The sequence below is a fragment of the Epinephelus fuscoguttatus genome, linkage group LG6, assembly GCF_011397635.1.
Source record: "Epinephelus fuscoguttatus linkage group LG6, E.fuscoguttatus.final_Chr_v1".
Taxonomy (NCBI): Eukaryota; Metazoa; Chordata; class Actinopteri; order Perciformes; family Serranidae; genus Epinephelus; species Epinephelus fuscoguttatus.
Window position 1 is genome coordinate 4,963,509 of NC_064757.1, and position 18,168 is coordinate 4,981,676.

Sequence of the window (18,168 nt, forward strand, 5' to 3'; positions counted from 1 at the left end):
ATGTTAAGATTCATCCCCTGGGGGACCAGACCATGTAGTCTGTGCCAGATGTTAAGATTTCTTACTAGAGACTGAAATGTTTGATGGACAAATAGACAGGCAAATGGACAGATACCTTTATTCTGAGAAGCTTGTGCTAGGCAATGAAATCAAGTGAAAATTGATTTGGAGAATGCAGCTCCCACAATAGACACACATTTGCCTAATGTGGTGGACTCCTGTTTAGTCAGCTGTGCATGGAATAACAGATGTCAGAAAATAAAGCCAGCTCATGGATGATGGTGGCTGTACTGTCAGCTCAGCTTCTGTATACTGCACCAGATCTCACCTGGATACCATCAAAAAGTGAGCTCCATGCTGCTGATGGTGTGTAAATGAAAACAGACAGCCCCTGAAAGCCGCAAGCCTCCTCTGCTGGATTCAGTCTCAAGTGAAGGTGAAAGTGAAGACAGACACAGCACAGACTGTATGAATTCCTTCTCCACCTGTCCTCCTTTAAAGTGGAATCAGTATGACATGGTGATAAAAGTATCACCAAAGAGCCCCAAATCCACTGAGTAATGTTAAGATGACTTCTCACGCATGACCTTTTATTTTAGTCACTCAACTTTTGAACTATTACCCAAGGCTGATAATGCCCTGGATTAATTCCAGCAGACATGTAGCAGCATGTTTAAGAAGCATCCCAGAATAAAAAATCCTGTAGTTTTGACGGAGGCATACCGTATTGCACGGAACAGATTGATTTCTTCTGCTGACAGGCACTGTATGTGACATATAGATACAATGTAATTATGAGAATTAATGTATTTTTAATAACTGAAACACAGCCACAAAATCTTTGATCCATGTCATTCATAACTGGACTTTGAACAGTATTAACTTTGTCTGTAGACTACAGCACAACAAAGTAGAAAATAACAACAATAAAAACAATCAAAATAGACAGCTTTTGTTTACTTTAATTTCACAGATAAGAAACAATAAATTGTGAGAACAATAAAGCTTTCACAAAAATAGCATTTCATGTATTCTTCTTTATACTGGCTTCATATGAGTAGAGGAAATGGCTACTTAGGCTAATTTATAAAATGTAAAATGCCATAGGATTGTGCTCACAATGTTAGCATGTTATATTTGCTTGGAAAAGCCCATGTTCACAAACATCGATTAAACTTTGCCAGGCAATGGAAATAACATACTGAAATTTTTAATTAAGATGGCGTTCACCTTAAGGCTTGTTGTTTTCAGCTGAGACAATTTCTGAAAAACTCACGCAGTCACTGATTGTATAAAACAGTCAGTAAAATAGTGTTTTTTTCAACAACTGTGAATCACTGCAACCACAAGAGGTTCTTGAGCATTCAGTTATGAATGAACACACAAAATATTAGGCTGACTGGTTCAGTAGTTTGCGAGATTAGCTGCGGACAGATACGCACACACACACACACACACACACACACACACACACACACACACACACACACACACACACACATCCCTCTAAAATTAAAAAAAAACCCATTTCATTTTATATTTACATTTTCATGTGATTAAAAAAAGTAAAATGGGATCCAAGGTGAATTACAGCTTGCCTTAAAGGAATACCTGTGGATGTTTTAGTCAAAATATCTGGGTCCAGGCCCTGTAATAACTCTTCTTCTCTGGTGTTTTAACAGATAGGAACAGATGAAGAAAAAGTCTTTGTTTAGCAATGCCTGGCTTGTCTGAGTTACTGCATCTTTCTCCTTATTACCCATAAGACCTTCCATTTGAGGGTAGTTTACTGCAGTCGGTTTGGATTCCATTCTCACTCTTTCACAGCTTGTACCACAGCTCTCTTGGCAGAGGACTGACAGGCATTACAATGTGTTTATTTGCTGCTGCCATGTTCCAGCAGCACTGTTCACACCAAATTATCCAAAGAAAGGGAGGATATACACCACAGGTAAAAATAAATAGATAAATTTAAAAAAGCACTCATGGTGAAAGAATGTGAACCTGCACTGAGCTGAAACAGTGGATCTTCAACAAAGTGACCAGAGTGCAGGTTACATTCCCTCACAGCCTTGTTAAAATATCAACCTAATGCCATTGTGTCACACAAACCAAAGCTTGTTACTATGGCAGTAAATTATGGCACCTAACCTCCAACAGCCCTACCAACCACAAACAAACCCAGAGAGTGAGCTCACAGTCCCTTAGCAACAGTGGATCTACAGTAACGGCTGTGCTGGTAAAATCAGTCTTGGGTGTGGATCCCTATTCAGTGAAACATTACAAAATGGGATTTCAATCAAAATCTGCATATGAGATTCTGCTGAGGGCCCTGCTAAAAGACATGAATGCCTGAATGAGAGCAGGTAAGAGAACTTATATCTTTGTGGGAGAGTTGCTGAAAGGCACTGTAATGAACTGTAACCCTAGCCCAAACCACACACATGCTTTCTGTTAAAATGCTGTTGATAAGACTGCTTGTCCAAGTCACTGAAACTAAATGGCCAAATCCCCTCCAGAAGTGTGTGCCTTCTGTTTTTCTTTAAAATGTGTCTGGCCATTAAAATGGGCCATAAAAAGTGCTAGCTGTGTGAACTGGTGAGCAGTGTTGTCCCAGGACAGAAGGAAACCCCTATCCTCTTTGATTAAACACATTATTTGATTATTCCCTAATCAGTCAATGAATCAATCCAATACTATACTGATAGTGTGACTAACTCTGTTTGATTGTTGCAGGGAGTTTGGTGACAATGCCTGCTGCTGGTCAGAAAAAATGGTTTTGCTTTTGCCTTTTTGAAAAAGGTGTTTAGTTTTTAGAGTTTAAAAACTAAGATAATTAAATGAGATAAACTTCAATGATCTTACACAGGAAAAGGACTTGACAACCAGCAGGGCATGTAAAAACAGAGATTACTGTCCAGCATTACCAGCAATAAATGCACCTTCTTCAAAAATTAACAGCATGCTATCATGCCCACATGCTGTAATGGTAAAAATTATACCGCTTTACATCGGCATACGAGTATTGTCATTGTGAGCATGTTACCATTCTGACGTTAGCATTTAGCTCAAATACCGCAGTCATTGCTGTACAATTTCTGTGTTGTTATGATCTGTGCGGCTCCATTAATTTGTTTCTTGTTGTGTTATCAGATGTTTATATATTATTATTTATTTATTTCAGAATTCAGCATACACATTTGTAGCTTTCAATTAGTTTAACTTTTTGTCAGTAAGTAAGAATATACAATGTTATACACTGCGGGTAGCAACTTCTTTTATATAATTCAGTTCAATTCAATTTTATTTATAAAGCCCAATATCACAAATCACAATTTGCCTCAGAGGGCTTTACAGCATACGACATCCCTCTGTCCTTTGGACCCTCACAGCAGATAAGGAAAAACTCCCCCACGTGTAGAAACCTCAGGAGGAGAAACTGAGGAGGGATCCTTCTTCCAGGACGGACAGAGGTGCAATAAAGCAATAAAGTCCATATGGGGAGGGTGGTAGGAGTGGTGGATGGGTCAATCAAACTCCACACTTTCACATGAGAGTCTGCCATTCGGTGTGAATTTTAAGCTAAACCATAATGGGCTTTCTAAACCTAAGTTTATTTTGAAAAAGACTTGCATGTAACGCATAAATTGACACCCCGACGTAACATTCAAAACTGATGCAGGAGGTAGTTGGCACGTCATATTTAGACACGTAGGCCCACTGACAAAACTGAAGTATTTGGCAAGTTGGGATGAGAACATGTTGTTTGTGCACAAATCAAGTGGCAACCTCCAGGGCTGAAAATGAAGCCAACAGGGTAGTGTCAAAATCTGCAGTTCCTTACATGGCCACTTGAGCCTCACTCCAAGAGTAAGTCAATGCCCGTAGACCTCCATATTAAAGATAAGATAAGATAAGATAAGATAAGATAAGATAAGATAAGATACACCTTTATTGATCCCATAATTGAGGAATTCCAGCATTACAGCAGTCAAGGAGAAAGAGTCAGATTAAAGATTTCGATAAATACCAATAACAATAATAATAATAATGAAAATAATAGGAAGTGGATAATAATGAGCAGCGGTGAATGAAAATGAGCAAAAAATGAGCAGTGGATACCATAAAGCATAAAAGCATAAAATGCCTAACTTTACAGCAGAAATATACATGCTTATAGCCTGGTACAAAAACAGCTCTGGTCTTTATAGCTAATTACCACCGGGTCGCTATGAGCGAGGCTGTATAGTGTCCTCTGCTTCTCAGTCAGTCAAGTCCACAAACCAGTGGGTGACGCCATGGTATTTATGTCCATTATTTTTACCATCTATGGCTTAAAACCTAACCACACACTAACCACAGCATTGTAATTAAATAAAACTGAAACATAAGAAATGTAAAGTTTCAATATATATGCTACATATGAAACATACAGATTAACATATCCTTGGTTAGCATAAGTGTACAATGCCAACATTAATTCTGGCAGGCAGTGGGGTTGTCAGAGGGGTAGCGTCTGCACTATAAGCCTTAACTGAGGCATTTCAGAATTACGGCACCATTGTTTTTAATAAGATCACTCATTACTAATGAGTACTGTATGTTCTGTGAAGTTATAGAGATGGTTTTACAGAATACAAACATAGTGAATGACTTTTATTACATAATGCCAGTGAGAAATGGTATTTGTTTTGATGAAAATGCAAAAAAAAAAAAAAAAAAGCTGTTCCTAAACAAAACCAGATATATATGTGTTGTTCTCATGGTATGCACACAAGACAACACACAGCAGGCTGCATATGGCAAATGTCCTCCAGGCTGTACATGCCGTCTACAATCAAGGCCTCATTTACCCCCAGTAACCTCCTCAATCCAGACTGTGCTCACTAACCTCAGAATTATGTGGTGTGGCATTTATTTTCTAAGTCTGTTTTTCTTTCTTTTTTAAAACAGCCATCCACTTCTTATAGGAAAACTAAGATAGTTCAGATCAGTTCCTGCAGTTACACTGTGGTATGTAAATCCAAGCTCTTCCCTTAGCCAAATATACTGTAAACTGTATTTGTCATAAAGCTGTGGTAGTCCTGCAAGCTGCCCAGAGTGCAAAAATACAACTAGTATGGTGTTACTGTAACATGACAAAAGCACAAGTGTTTATTTTAGATTTTTATATGAGATGTGAGCATTTATCATTCCATTTCAAAAACACTTTATAAAACATATATATGGTGACTATGTTTCAACTTGAAGCTTCAGTAGCAGAAAGAAGACAGGAAGTAAGATGGCAACCAATTTCCCGAAGGGCAGACTGAAGCTGGGGAGAAATTGCAGTTCATCGTCAGCTTACAACCTTGAGCATGTTACCTATGGGTGGGAATCAACAGAGGACTCAATATAGGATATTATCGTGATGCTTAGGTCACAATTCGACATTATTGCAATATTGCGATATGCTGAGTATTGCGATAAAATCTATGGCAATATAATGAGGTTTATCACCTTTTTTTTTTTTTTTTTACCAATTTCCCCCAAAGGAAAACTTTGTAAACATCAGTTCTATTTCATCCCTGCTAACTGCCAGAGCGCTGAATATTCCCCTTCGCGTATGCACAGCATACCAACAATGTCACCTGTGACCCCTGGATGACCCCATAATCTTACATCAGAGGATAATTTCCTTGTCATCTTCTCACACGCAGGTTGCTTTTGGAAGCACTGAACTGCATTTCAAACTTACTGAAATTCTCGCGCGAGCCTGTTCACATCAGACGCGCATTGCTCCACGCCGGTCGACAAGCGCTTCTGCTCCCAGCTGTTGTCTCCGTCACATTTGGGGCTGTTTTTCCATCATGGGTATCTCTTTCTGTTTGCGTGTGTGTGCCCCAACCCCCATCCCCTATAGCCGGTCCACACTCGCCACACTCCCTCTCTTTCTTGTGTGTGTGTGTGTGTGTGTGTGTGTGTGTTCATCTCTCTCACGCTCTGTTTAGATACCACTGACTAAAGCGGCCTTCACATGGTAAGAACAATGCGCTTCGCTCACCGCCAGTTGCGGCGCAGCGGCGCGGTCAAAGTTCAAATAATTTCAACTCAGAGCGCAGCGCTCCAGCGGAAAATCCGAGCGGTGCTCGACGCAAAGGGTAGCGGTGCCGCTTTGTCAGGCGTTGCCGCCCTCTCCATAGACAAACAATGGGACAGCCATCGCAAAGCGGTTTTACAGCTGATCATGTGTAGAGGCCTTAACGCCAGGGCCACACCGCCCGCGGAAGTGCCGCAAATAGCCTCGAAGCGCTGAGAAGTGAAGCCAGTTTCCTTTTGGTGCCCATGTTAACCGATTGTGTCATCCACACCGGCCGCGCAGCTCCGCCGCCGGATCTGCAGCGATCATTTTGGCGTCTGGTCTATTTTCTGCGCGAGCCGCAAGCGAATGTGTCAAGCCGGGCAGATACCCATGATGGAAAAACAGTAGCTGGGAGCAGAATCGCTTGTTGACCGGCGCGGAGAAATGTGCGTCTGATGTGAATGGAGGTGCTCCGGCTCGCGCGAGAATTTTGGTGCGCTGTGCTTCGCAGGCAGTGTGGCCCTGGCGTAATATGTATAGCCTATATTCCTGCGCGGCTTGACATTCGCTCGCGGCGCGGCCGGTGTGGATGACACAATCAGTTAACATGGGCGCCGAAAGGAAACTGGCTTCCCTTCGAGGCGCTTTGAGGCTATTCACAGCGCTTCCGCGTCCTCTGTGGCCCTGGCACCCTCCAGGAGCTGCGACGGCATTCTTTCCCTCTTGAGAGGAGTTGTTAAACCACGTTTGATGGACGAATGCGCTTCTTATGACAAACAGTTGTGGAGGCTCATGGAGACATGTTACTAAGATGCTATTCTGGTTTTCTGTTCCTTTCATCTTTTGTCACCCATCTGCAAGTTCTGCAGATTGCAGATATAGCAAGAAGAGCTTCCTGTGTGCAGTGTAAGGAAAAGTTAGATCAGACCATGTGCTTCACATATTACTTGAACATATTGAATCCAATGCAAATCCTGGTTTCACTTAGTGGATTCAAACAACAGAGACAGTTTCTTTAGGAATGTTTTAGCTCCATAACAATGAATTCAATGCAGATTCTGAAGAGATACTTTGAAGAGTTTTTTGTTATGTAATATATTCAGCCCATATTATAAAAAATCTAGCAAAGCAGGGAACGCCCATTTATAAAATATCTATAATATCTGTAGCTTTGAAATCCACACCAAGGCCTATAAACCTGTGAGCATTCAACAATGCAAACAAAGTCATAAAATTGTATTGTAAGTCATGCAGTTTTGCTTACTGACTACAATGACTGTACACCATCTGTCTTTGCAGTAAAACATGCTGGATGTGTGATGAATGGCAGGAGGAAACATCAAGCAGAGTGCGGTGAAAGGTGAAAGCATGAATGTCCACAGGGAACAGAAGAGGGACTTTCAGTCTAAAGCCTTTCATGAAAGCACAGTGTTCACTTTGCTTCCACCAAGACCACATTCCTATGGAGACGCATGCCTTTCCTCCAGAGGCTCTGAGCTGCTGGGCCTGCAAGGTGACTACATGCTGTCTGTCACTGTATCCTCAGAACACATGACATAGCATGCAGCTTTGTAATGGCATAATGTTGTGGCATGCCATTTCATGTTGTGTCATTCATTTATAGTCTTGTCATCTGAAGCTGTGCTTTTTAAATGTATGTCGTGTCACAGCCCAGTCCCCAGAAGAAAATGTTGGCATGTATGTTACTGGAAACGACATTTTGTACTTTCTAATATTTCTAAAGTGACGCAGTATATGAGCTGACTTTGTCACTGGGAGATGGAGGGGATGGTGGATGGCATAAATAAATAAATACACAAATACACGCTCCCTGTATATAGAATACACAGTCACCATAAAAACTGTTGGCATTGTACATTTCTGTAAACCACAGATACATTACATTTATCGTCAATGCTGTGCTTAATGTGTGGTTAGGTTTAGGCACAAAAACCTTATAAAAGATTATGTTTTGTCTTGAAATACCCATGTTTGGTGGCACAATAGTTGCTGTAAAAGCAGGGGCAGGTTGATAAAAAAAAATACCTGGGATGGAGGGTTCAAACAATGCTGGGAAACTAAGCTAACTGTGGGGACTGTGTATTTCTTGAGAAACGGGGAGCAATGGGTGTTTGTTTTTAGGTTAACAGGCTATCCCAGACATGGGCTTTGGTCCAGTAGGACGTTTTTCAGACTAATAGGGCTTCGGAACTATGGGTCATCTGAACAATGGCACGGCACTGTTCTAGCAGGGATTGTGTGTTGTAAACCTAAACACGATCTTTTCCTAACCATGACCAAGTGGTTTTTGTGTCCAAACTTAACCACGTATTCACCACGGCGTTGTTTAAACATGAAGTTTCAATGTATCCCCTACATGAAAATCTAACATATCTGTGGTTTGCAGAAACGTACAATGCCTACAGTTTTTTCGAGTGGCTAGGTAGCATGTCATGTTAGAATTTGTTGTTGTGTACTACTATTTCCTGCCATTTCATTTCATGTTGTGCGACTTTATGACCTGTTGATGAATTTCGAGTTGTGTTACTACATTTTTTTTTTGTCATTGTCATTGTCAATGTCATTTATGTTTTGTTGTGTTATGTTATTTTTAGTCATGTCGATAAAAGGCTTATCTTACACTGTAAAAATGACAACACAGGATGCAGTGCAGTAAACACAAACAAGAGATGTACTATTAAAATGACAAAAAGGTTGCACACTGTAAACAAAGACAAGACAAGACAAAATAACAAAGCACGGACTGTGAAAAAGACAATCCTTATAATCGTTTTCTTTTTAACAATTTTTATGGTGTATCTCCTGGATGTCTCCCTGGGCTTCACTTTCTACAGTGCTTTCTATGTTGTATTTTTTTTTACAGTGCAACCTTTTTTTCTTTTTATTTATTTATTTGCATTTTATCTCCTAAATATCTTCCTGGGCTTCACTTTTTACAGTGAATCCTTTGTTGTCAGTTTTTTACAGTGTATCTCGTGTCATTTTAAGCTGTATAATTTAATTTTGTGTACTTTAATTTTATGCTGTGTTGCGTTGTGTTGAGTTGTGTTACGTATTTTCAAGTCTTGCCATTAGGTTTAGTATCATGTCAGTAATGCTGTGTCACTTATTTGTGTGTTATATTGTGTCACATTATTTGGTGACATGTCATGTCATTTTGTGTTATTTCCCACCACATCCTGTGGTAACCTCTTGTCATTTCATCTTCACATGTTCATGCTGTCAGTATTACCCCTGCTGGTTTTAGAACTAAAGATATATATAAAGTATACAAAACAATCAATATTGCACTCATGGTATCATTATTCCTGTAATAGTGCAGGGGCTCTGCTGTCACCTTCAGCAGAAGCCCAGCAGTGGAAGGGTGACGCAAAGGGTGACACCACAGAGCAGAGGGGGAGGAGGGGAGAGCCTGACGCTACTAAGCAGACTCAAGGGAAGGCCGCAGAGCAGAGCAAAACCAGCACTGAGGACCAGTACTGGGAGCAGACCTGAGAGTCCAGAGGGTGAAGCTCCCACTGTGTGTCATCGCAGAGATCCAGTCAGTCAAACAGCAGGTGAATAAATCACACATGTTTACATATCCATATATTCATGTATCCGCTGCTAATCAAGCCAAATAAAACCTGCATTATAGCTGTATAAATAGATACCTGTGGACTTACCCAGTGCTGTATCTTCAGCCTATCATTGCCAGCTTTCACTGAGGATCAAATCCCGGCCACACATTTTTCTCTTTATTTTGGCTTTCTGTCCCCACTATATCATGCCCCAAAATATTGCTTTTTGAAAATGTCAGCCTGTTTCACTTTAGTGTTATGATTTTCATTATATACACAAAGACATAAAAACAATACATAGCAATAAACACTGGCAACAAAGACACACACCACAGACACATTTCATTTTGTCAAAGTATTTCATAATCATAAAATAGGGATTTAATGTGTCAGTTCAACAGCAAATGAGTTGCTGTTAGTCTTGGTTAACACGTAGTATTTATGAGTCAAAATAAAATCTCTGTTTTATGCTAATTTAGTTGATCAACAACAGAAATAGATAACTGTGTAAATGAGATCACTTAAATCATGAGTCCAGCTGTATTAAGCACAGTCTAGGTGTTGGTAGGAAGCAGGAGGGAACACATGGTGGTTTAATTAGCTGAGACTCAGCAGAGAAACCAGACTGTCAGACTGTTTTTTCTATTGTTACGGCATTTCAGTATGGATGGAGATTTTTTATAAGAACGACCTGAAGACACTAGTGCACATAATGGACATGTTTTTTTTAAGGTTATTCTATCTCTCTGTCCCTCCACTCCTGCTACATTCCCTGTTCCTCAACACCCTTTATTTTTTCATTTTTGTATTTTCGACCTTATCACCAGAATTTTATTTATTTTTATTTAAACCATTTTTACCCAGGTTAGTCCCACTGAGATCAGTAATCTCTTTTTCAAGGGAGACCAGGCCAAGACGGCAGCATAAAAATTAGAACACAACAATGAACAGCAAAGACATAAAAACACAAACATAAAACATAAAACAGAATAAATGTTACGTTTCCGCAAACCACTGATACATTACATTTACATGTGATTATATAGATAAGTTGAAACTATATGTTTCAACAACACTGTGGGTAATACGTGGTAAAGTTTATGCACAAAAAACACTTAGTTATAATTAAAAAAACATCATGTTTTGGCTTAAAATACCCACACTAGGGGGCGCAAATCCTGCTGAAAGAGCAGCGGTGTCTCTGTAAAAGAACACTTTCCATGGCACTATCCTCGCTGGATAAACATCAACAGGTCACTAAAAAAACGCAATGATGACTTGCTAAAACATAACCTGTTTTGTTGATCTCAAACAGTGGTCTGCAGGCATCTCACCTAGGTGGCACACTATCAACCTTCCCCTCCATCTCATGATGACAAGTTAGCTCATATACTACGCCACTTTAGAAATGTATATAGGATATGAATGAATTGTGCAAATCTAACATATTTGTACAGAAGGGCCCTTCTTTGCGGAGTTTGCATGTTCTCCCCATGTCAGCATGGGTTTTCTCAAGGTGTTCCAGCTCCTTCCCACAGTCCAAAGACATGCAGGTTGATTGGTGACGCTATGTTGCCCATAGGTGTGAATGTGTGCCCGAATGGTTGTCTGTCTCTATGTGTCAGGCCTGTGATAGTCTGGCGATCTGTCCAGTGTGCACCCCTTCTCTTGCCAAGTGTCAGCCGGGATAGGCTCCAGCCCCCCCGCAACCCCTAACAGGGTGAGCGATTTCAAAAATGAATGAATGAAAGAGCATAATATGCTCTTTCGTTAAATGTTTCTTTAAAATGTTGGCATTGCGCGCGTCTGCAAATGATAAATTCATTTGCAGACGCGTGCAATGCCAACATTTTATTCTAGAGACTGGGCTGGTCATTTTCCATCCATCACCCTCGGATTTTCCTTCCCTTCTCCATCACCTGACTGCCCCACCAATTTAATCACTTGACAATCCAATGCTTTTTAATCAAAATAATTGTATAATAAGTGCTTGAGGACCCACTGTAGTTTTGAGCAACAAGAGTTATCAGAAATCAGTCAGAATCTTTCTAAACCAAAGTCATTAATTGTTGATATTGTGCTGTGATTTTGCAGTGTATCCACAGGAGTCCACTCCTCAGGGCGTAAGACCATCTAAAACATTATTTAGACATCATATGAAGCTAAAACTCTCAAGTGAAACCATGGAAACAAAATGAATCCATGATACCAGAGGAATCTGATCTAAATTTCTTATTAGAAAAAGCTTTCATCAAGATCTGATTTTTGATTTGAAAAGAATATATATCATCTTTCTAACTGTATCTGGTATTAATATGGACTCTTACATTTCATAATGGGGACTAAAGCTGCTGTTTACTCACACTGCTAACCACTTGAAAGGTCTTTTGATCAGCACACACACAAACACAACAGCTTCCATCTGCCTGTAAATCTCCATAATCATATCCAGACAACATGCATATATGAATTCTTCTTCTGGCTTAGGGGCGGGAGCAGCTGTGCTTATTTCTGGTGACTCAAACAAATAACCTAATTTCATTGCCAATTGACATGACAGTTTCTGTGTATTGCATTCTTGTTGTATTATTTGTACTGATGGTAGAGTATGTTTTTGCTGCAGTTTGGGTAATTGCCTTTGGATATCCTCTGAACACACACACAATCCATCAGCCAGCCACAGATCATAGTGTCTGAACCGTTGGCAAGCAGTGAATGACATCTGCAGCATGAATGTGACTGAATTTAAAGCTGCGTCTGACTGTGACAGACTCTTTGAAATGTTCTCTCCTCCCAGAAACTCCCACAACCCCCTGCAACAACAACGAGAGGCTGGCTTGTCACGGGCATCCCGGCGCCACAAAGGTTTCAGTGCTCCATCTGTATCTGCCTTCATCACTCTGTGATGATGAGGAGCAGGACATTGAGGCACAGGAGATGAGGTATGAGTTCTTGGTAGTGGTGTTTGGGGTGTGGAGGCCGTGGCGAGTCATAGGAGAGCAGCCATCTGCTTCATTTTCATGAACTGCTCCTTGGTAATATCTTCCACGTCACATCTGTGGTTTTCACCCTCCTTTCCAGAATCTGGAACAGAGCTCTGAAACAGGTCTCATAAGTGATGTCAGTTGGAGGGTGGGGAGACAAAAAATATTTTCCCAAGCAATTACAACAACTGCAGCACATGTAAAGGAATGCCCACTGGGTCTAAATGGGATTTGTTATATTCATTTTGCAACGATTGAGCCAAAGAGTGTGAAGTTATAGGATGCTCTGTAAAAAATAGTCTTGGAAAATATCAGTGTAGAAATGGATAAAGGCCAACCCAGTTGACAGAAAAAAAAAAGTTGGCATTTCTGCAAACCATGAATACATTACATTCACACGTTATTCTGTGACTGATAAGTTTCCACTACACTTAGTTCACATTACACGATTTTCACCCTGATTTTGCATCGCAGAGACTATCATAATCTTTTGAGTGTTCATACCTGGCGTCGTGTGTTTCTGTCAGCGGGAGTCTCACCAACTGCGTTACGACCTGTGTATGCACGCCACAAGAATTCTCCACCGAGCCCTCGCCGACAGAGCCCCAGATAATGCGGTGACGTCACCAAACTAAGGGGATGAAAGGGGATGTTTAGAGAGCAAGCCCAAATAAGCAACTCCACTTTAGAAACAAGCCCAAAGTTGCGGCTAATAAGCGGACCTGGCAAGTGGCAATCCTGCGGCTTGTCATGTCAGACATCTCCAGTTTTCTAGCATGCCAGATATCCAGTCCCAGTCACAGACAAGGGGGCGATTTGCTCGTAGGCTTGTTCACACGAGGACTCATTGTGGCAGACTGTCTGCTGACTCACCTCTGACCCAAGGTGGCTCTCAAGATCCTCTGTGACGTCAAAATCACAGTGAAAATCGTGTGAACTAGGCTTTAGTCGAATATGTGTTGAGGTTAAAGCACAAAAAACACTTGGTTATGGTTAGGAAAAGATCATGTTTTGGCTTAAAATACTTGGTTTGTGGGGCACAATCACCACTGAAGAGCAGCTTTGTCAACCACTTTTTGTGCCTAAAAAGCCACTGGAAAAACACAGATGCCCACTACAAAACACCCATGTTTGATGCTTAAAAGCCGCTGTAAAAGCAGTAATGTCTCAGTAAAAAAAACAACCACCTGTTGTGACTAAAAAGTAGCTGGAAAAACAGCGACACTTGCTGTAAAACACCCACATTTGGTGCCTAAAAAGTTGCTGGAAAAACAGTAATGACCCCTTACATCACAACCACTTTTGTTTGTTAGTCAAGCTTGGCAGGCATCTCACCATGGTGTTTCACCATCCACCGTCCCCTCCACCTCCAGACGACAAAGTCAGCTCTTATACTAGATGACTTAGAAACGTTGATATGATTCTTATGAAACGTGGTGGGGTCAGCCCAATAAACCTTAAATGGTTTTAACACCTTGTTAAAGCTGCACTAATCAATAGTTTCATATGTGCACAGTATTAAAAGACACAAAAACAAATGTCTTAAGTCCTGCTAGTTGTCCTTACAGCTACACCGTGCTTTATACATGACATTAAGAAAGTAGTGTAGAATATTAAAGACATTCATTCATTCATTCATCTTCTAACCACTTCATCCTCTTGAGGGTCGCGGGGGGGCTGGAGCCTATCCCAGCTGACATCGGGCGAGAGGCAGGGTACACCCTGGACAGGTCGCCAGACTATCGCAGGGCTGACACATAGAGACAAACAACCATTCACGCTCACATTCACACCTACGGACAATTTAGAGTTACCAATTAACCTAGTCCCCAATCTGCATGTCTTTGGACTGTGGGAGGAAGCCGGAGTGCCCGGAGAGAACCCACACTGACACGGGGAGAACATGCAAACTCCGCACAGAAGGGCTCCCACGCCTGGGATCGAACCGGCAACCCTCTTGCTGTGAGAGAGTGCTAACCACCACTCCACCGTGCCGCCATATTAAAGACATGATAATTAAATATTTTCATGTTATGATTTGCCTTAAGGTGGCACCAGAGTAAAGGCCACTGGGTCATGTATGAATGTGCTCAGTCATTTTGACTGCAATCTACATTTTAGATAATGGAAAAACTTGAGTACAAGTGTAAAAACTGGCTCAGTGCTAGAGCTATAGGTGGTGCCAGAGGAAGGTCAGAGGCTCATTAGAAACCATTAGGATTATCATGTGGGAGCATGAATAGTCACAGCTGTTTGATAACAATCTGCCTATTTTTCAAGATAACGATAAATAAAAATCACTCCATAGTTTTTGGGACACCTTGCTATAAATGCAAATGCTGGATAGATGCAGATAAGCAGATAAACAGGCTTACTGACATGACAACCATAAGGCTCTGCCGTGAACAGAATACAAAGGTTGTAGTCATGGCAGTTACTATCACTGAGGATGCCAAGGACATGTCATTTCTTTATATTTCTGCTCTAAATTTAGAAGTGTAAGACTTTTCATGAGCAATTTATGTTCTGTTGTTTAAACTTGTATAGTACACTTAACATTCTAAAGGCTCCAAGGGTCCTTTTGCTATAGTATAGCAGTGATGTTGCAGGGTACATTTCTTGTGTCCCCGAGGCATTGAAATCTGAAAGCAAGCAGTAAACTCACTATTTTTCCCTCAATGATGCTACATTAAAAAAAACAACTCCCAAATGTGCTTGAAATCACAACAGTGGCGTCATCTGGCTTTATTCTGAAACTATTTCTCATGTCACAGAAATCGCAGAGTGAAACTTGTGTTATGGATGTTATTACCATACTGTCCTTGATGTGTCTGTGTTTTTTTTCTGGTGATCTGCACAGATCTGACACCAGCCTGTCCTCACCCCACCTTCTCTGAAGCTCTGTGCGTCACCGTTGCCTGGCAAAGACGACATGTCATTGGCAAAACACGGAGGTCCCCAGGGATCCGTGCCTTTCCTGTGTCTGCCCCCCCCCCCCCCACACACACACGTTATGCCCCCCAATCCACCCCCTCTATTGACTCTTTGAAGTCCAGGCGCAAAAACCTACTTTTATTCATTAGCGCTCAAGTCCCCCTGATGTGGCTTCCTCTGACGCAAGCCTATGTGTGTTGTATCTATAAATGTGTGAGCTGTGTACCTGACAGTTATGTTGCCTCTCGTGTATGTGTTTTTCACATTTTATTCCATTTGTACAGCACTTTGGTTGAGTTGAGTTGAGTTGAGTTGCCCTATTTCCTTTTCTGATAATCCTACACTGTGATACTGTGATTGCGCCACTGATCCATATTCCATTGACTAGTGTCAATGATGATCCGATGATGTTTTACTGTCCAGGGGACACACCGTGTTGAAGAAATATTTTCACTGGTGGCTGTCATTTTCCTACCCTGTACACAGGTAATATCTTGTACAGGACAAGATCCTGTTTTGTCTCAATGTGTGAAAGGAAAACATAAAAACTCTTCTCTCAAAGTGTTTAGCTATTAAATTGATACATAATAATAGCTTATCAAAATTGTGATGGATTATCACATTATATCACAATCATATATCACATTTGATTTATTTGATACTCGATGATTTTGGTGGTCTCTACATTCAACTCAAGATTTGACATTTGTATAATGTTCTTTACACAGACTGTCAATCAAGAATCATAATTACGCAGTGGTCAGATTTAGGATTTTATTTGTTTAATTTTCAGATACATTTTTTTCATGAATACATGAATATAACCATAATTAGAACCATATAACCTCAAATGTGAGAGTAACACTACAATATATATATATGAAAAACCCCACAAATTTTATTAGAAATCCACTCAAATGGGCCCGAAGGGCTGAAACCCTATTGTTGTTGTGCTGTTTTATCAATATTATTATCATTATTATTATCATTATTATTGTTATTATTATTATTATTATTGTTATTATTATTATTATTATTATTATTATTACTATTAGGGGTGCAAGCCTGAAGGGCTGAAACCCTATTGTTTTTTGTAATAATAATGATAGTAATTATTATTATTATTATTATTATTATTGTTATTAAGAAATGTTTTTGCAAACTCCCATGAGAAGGTACATAGTAGAGATGTGAAATGTTTACCAATGATTGGAAGTAGTGAGCAAATGCTGCTCAAGAAATGTAATGCCAATAGGCCAGATGGGGGCGCTATAATAAAGGTTTGAAGACATTTTTTTTTTGGAAGGCCACCACCCACACACCATATGTCAGATTGACTTGAAATATGACACACATGTTCAGGCGAATGGGTTCCGCGAAAGCCTTAAGAACCCTCAAGTTTTGCCAACTAGATTGTCCGCCATGTTAAATTTGTTTTGAAAAACACATTTTTGACATCTCCTCCTAAGACATAGGTCCAACTTGTACCAAACTTTCTGTGAATCATCATGGGATGAAGCTCCTTAAAGTTATCAACAGCTTTTTGATATGTCATTGCATTTTAATGATATTGACCAATCAACTTTAGAGGAGGTGTAGCTCAGCACATTAATGGAGTTTACTCCTTAGCTAATGAGCCAATCATCACAAAACTTGTAGGAAATCTTAACACAAGTAACTGAATCATACCCTGAAGGTCTGATTCAAATTGACCAGTTGGGGGTGCTCTACATGCAGAAAGTTGATATCTCATAATCAGCTGGAGATATTTGTACAAAATTTGGTTTGCATCACTAGGGTCATGTCTCAGTCGAAGCACAAAATTTGAAAATGATTGCTTAAAGGGGACTTGGCATATTACAATAAATTGTTTTTTTTAATTTAGAAATGTTTTCGCAAATTTCTGTGAGATGGTACATTGTAGAGAGAAGAAATGTTCACAAATGATTGAAAGTTGTGTACAAACAGTGCTCAAGAAACATAATGCCAATCAGCCACATGGGGATACTATAATTGAGGATGAAGAAATTTTGTTTTGAATGGCCATCTCCCTCGCACCATATGTCAGACTGACTTAAAATTCGACAAACATGTCCAGCTGAATATGGTGTGCTAAAGCCTCAAGTATCACAAAGGTCCGCCTGATTGGATTTTCTGCCATTTTGAATTTTTTGAATAAAACGTTTTTGATATCTCCTCCTAAGCTGTAAGTCTGATTTGTGCCAAAGTGTCTGTTAATCATCGTGGACCAAGCTTATCAAACGTTATCAAAAGCTTTTTGATATCTCACTGTTGTTTGAAGATACTGACCAGTAAACTTTAGAGGGGCCGTTGCTCAGCACATAAATGGACCTTACTCCTTAACCGTTGAGCCAATCATCACAAAAACTGAAGGACATGTCCAAAAAAGTCCTTGAATCACACCCCGAATGTTTTCTTCAAATGAACCACTAGGAGGTGCTAGAAAAAAGTTTATATCTTACAATCAGCTTACAGAGACTAAATTTGGTTTGCACCATCAAGGGTCATGTCTCAGTAGATGCACAAAATTTGGAAATGATTGCTCAAAAAGGGCGTGGCTTATTACAATAAATCTAAATTTAAATAC

At 40.3% G+C, this 18,168-nt stretch overlaps 1 protein-coding gene across 2 annotated transcripts in view; it reads left to right on the forward strand.

Moving 5' to 3' along the window:
* Positions 1 to 17,751, forward strand: part of LOC125890279 (uncharacterized) — a 28,754-nt gene extending 11,003 nt beyond the window's left edge. Inside the window, exons 1-5 of one of the 2 annotated variants that reach the window (XM_049578848.1) lie at positions 2,229 to 2,366; positions 7,361 to 7,574; positions 9,400 to 9,639; positions 12,440 to 12,584; positions 15,487 to 17,751. In XM_049578848.1, coding sequence (XP_049434805.1) covers positions 7,385 to 7,574; positions 9,400 to 9,639; positions 12,440 to 12,584; positions 15,487 to 15,523 — 612 coding nt within the window. In that variant the 5' untranslated portion in view covers positions 2,229 to 2,366; positions 7,361 to 7,384 and the 3' untranslated portion in view covers positions 15,524 to 17,751. Of the gene's footprint in view, positions 1 to 2,228; positions 2,367 to 7,360; positions 7,575 to 9,399; positions 9,640 to 12,439; positions 12,585 to 15,486 lie in introns of those variants that run through there. The other variant, XM_049578849.1, reaches the window with a different exon arrangement.
* The last annotated feature ends 417 nt before the right edge of the window (positions 17,752 to 18,168 follow it).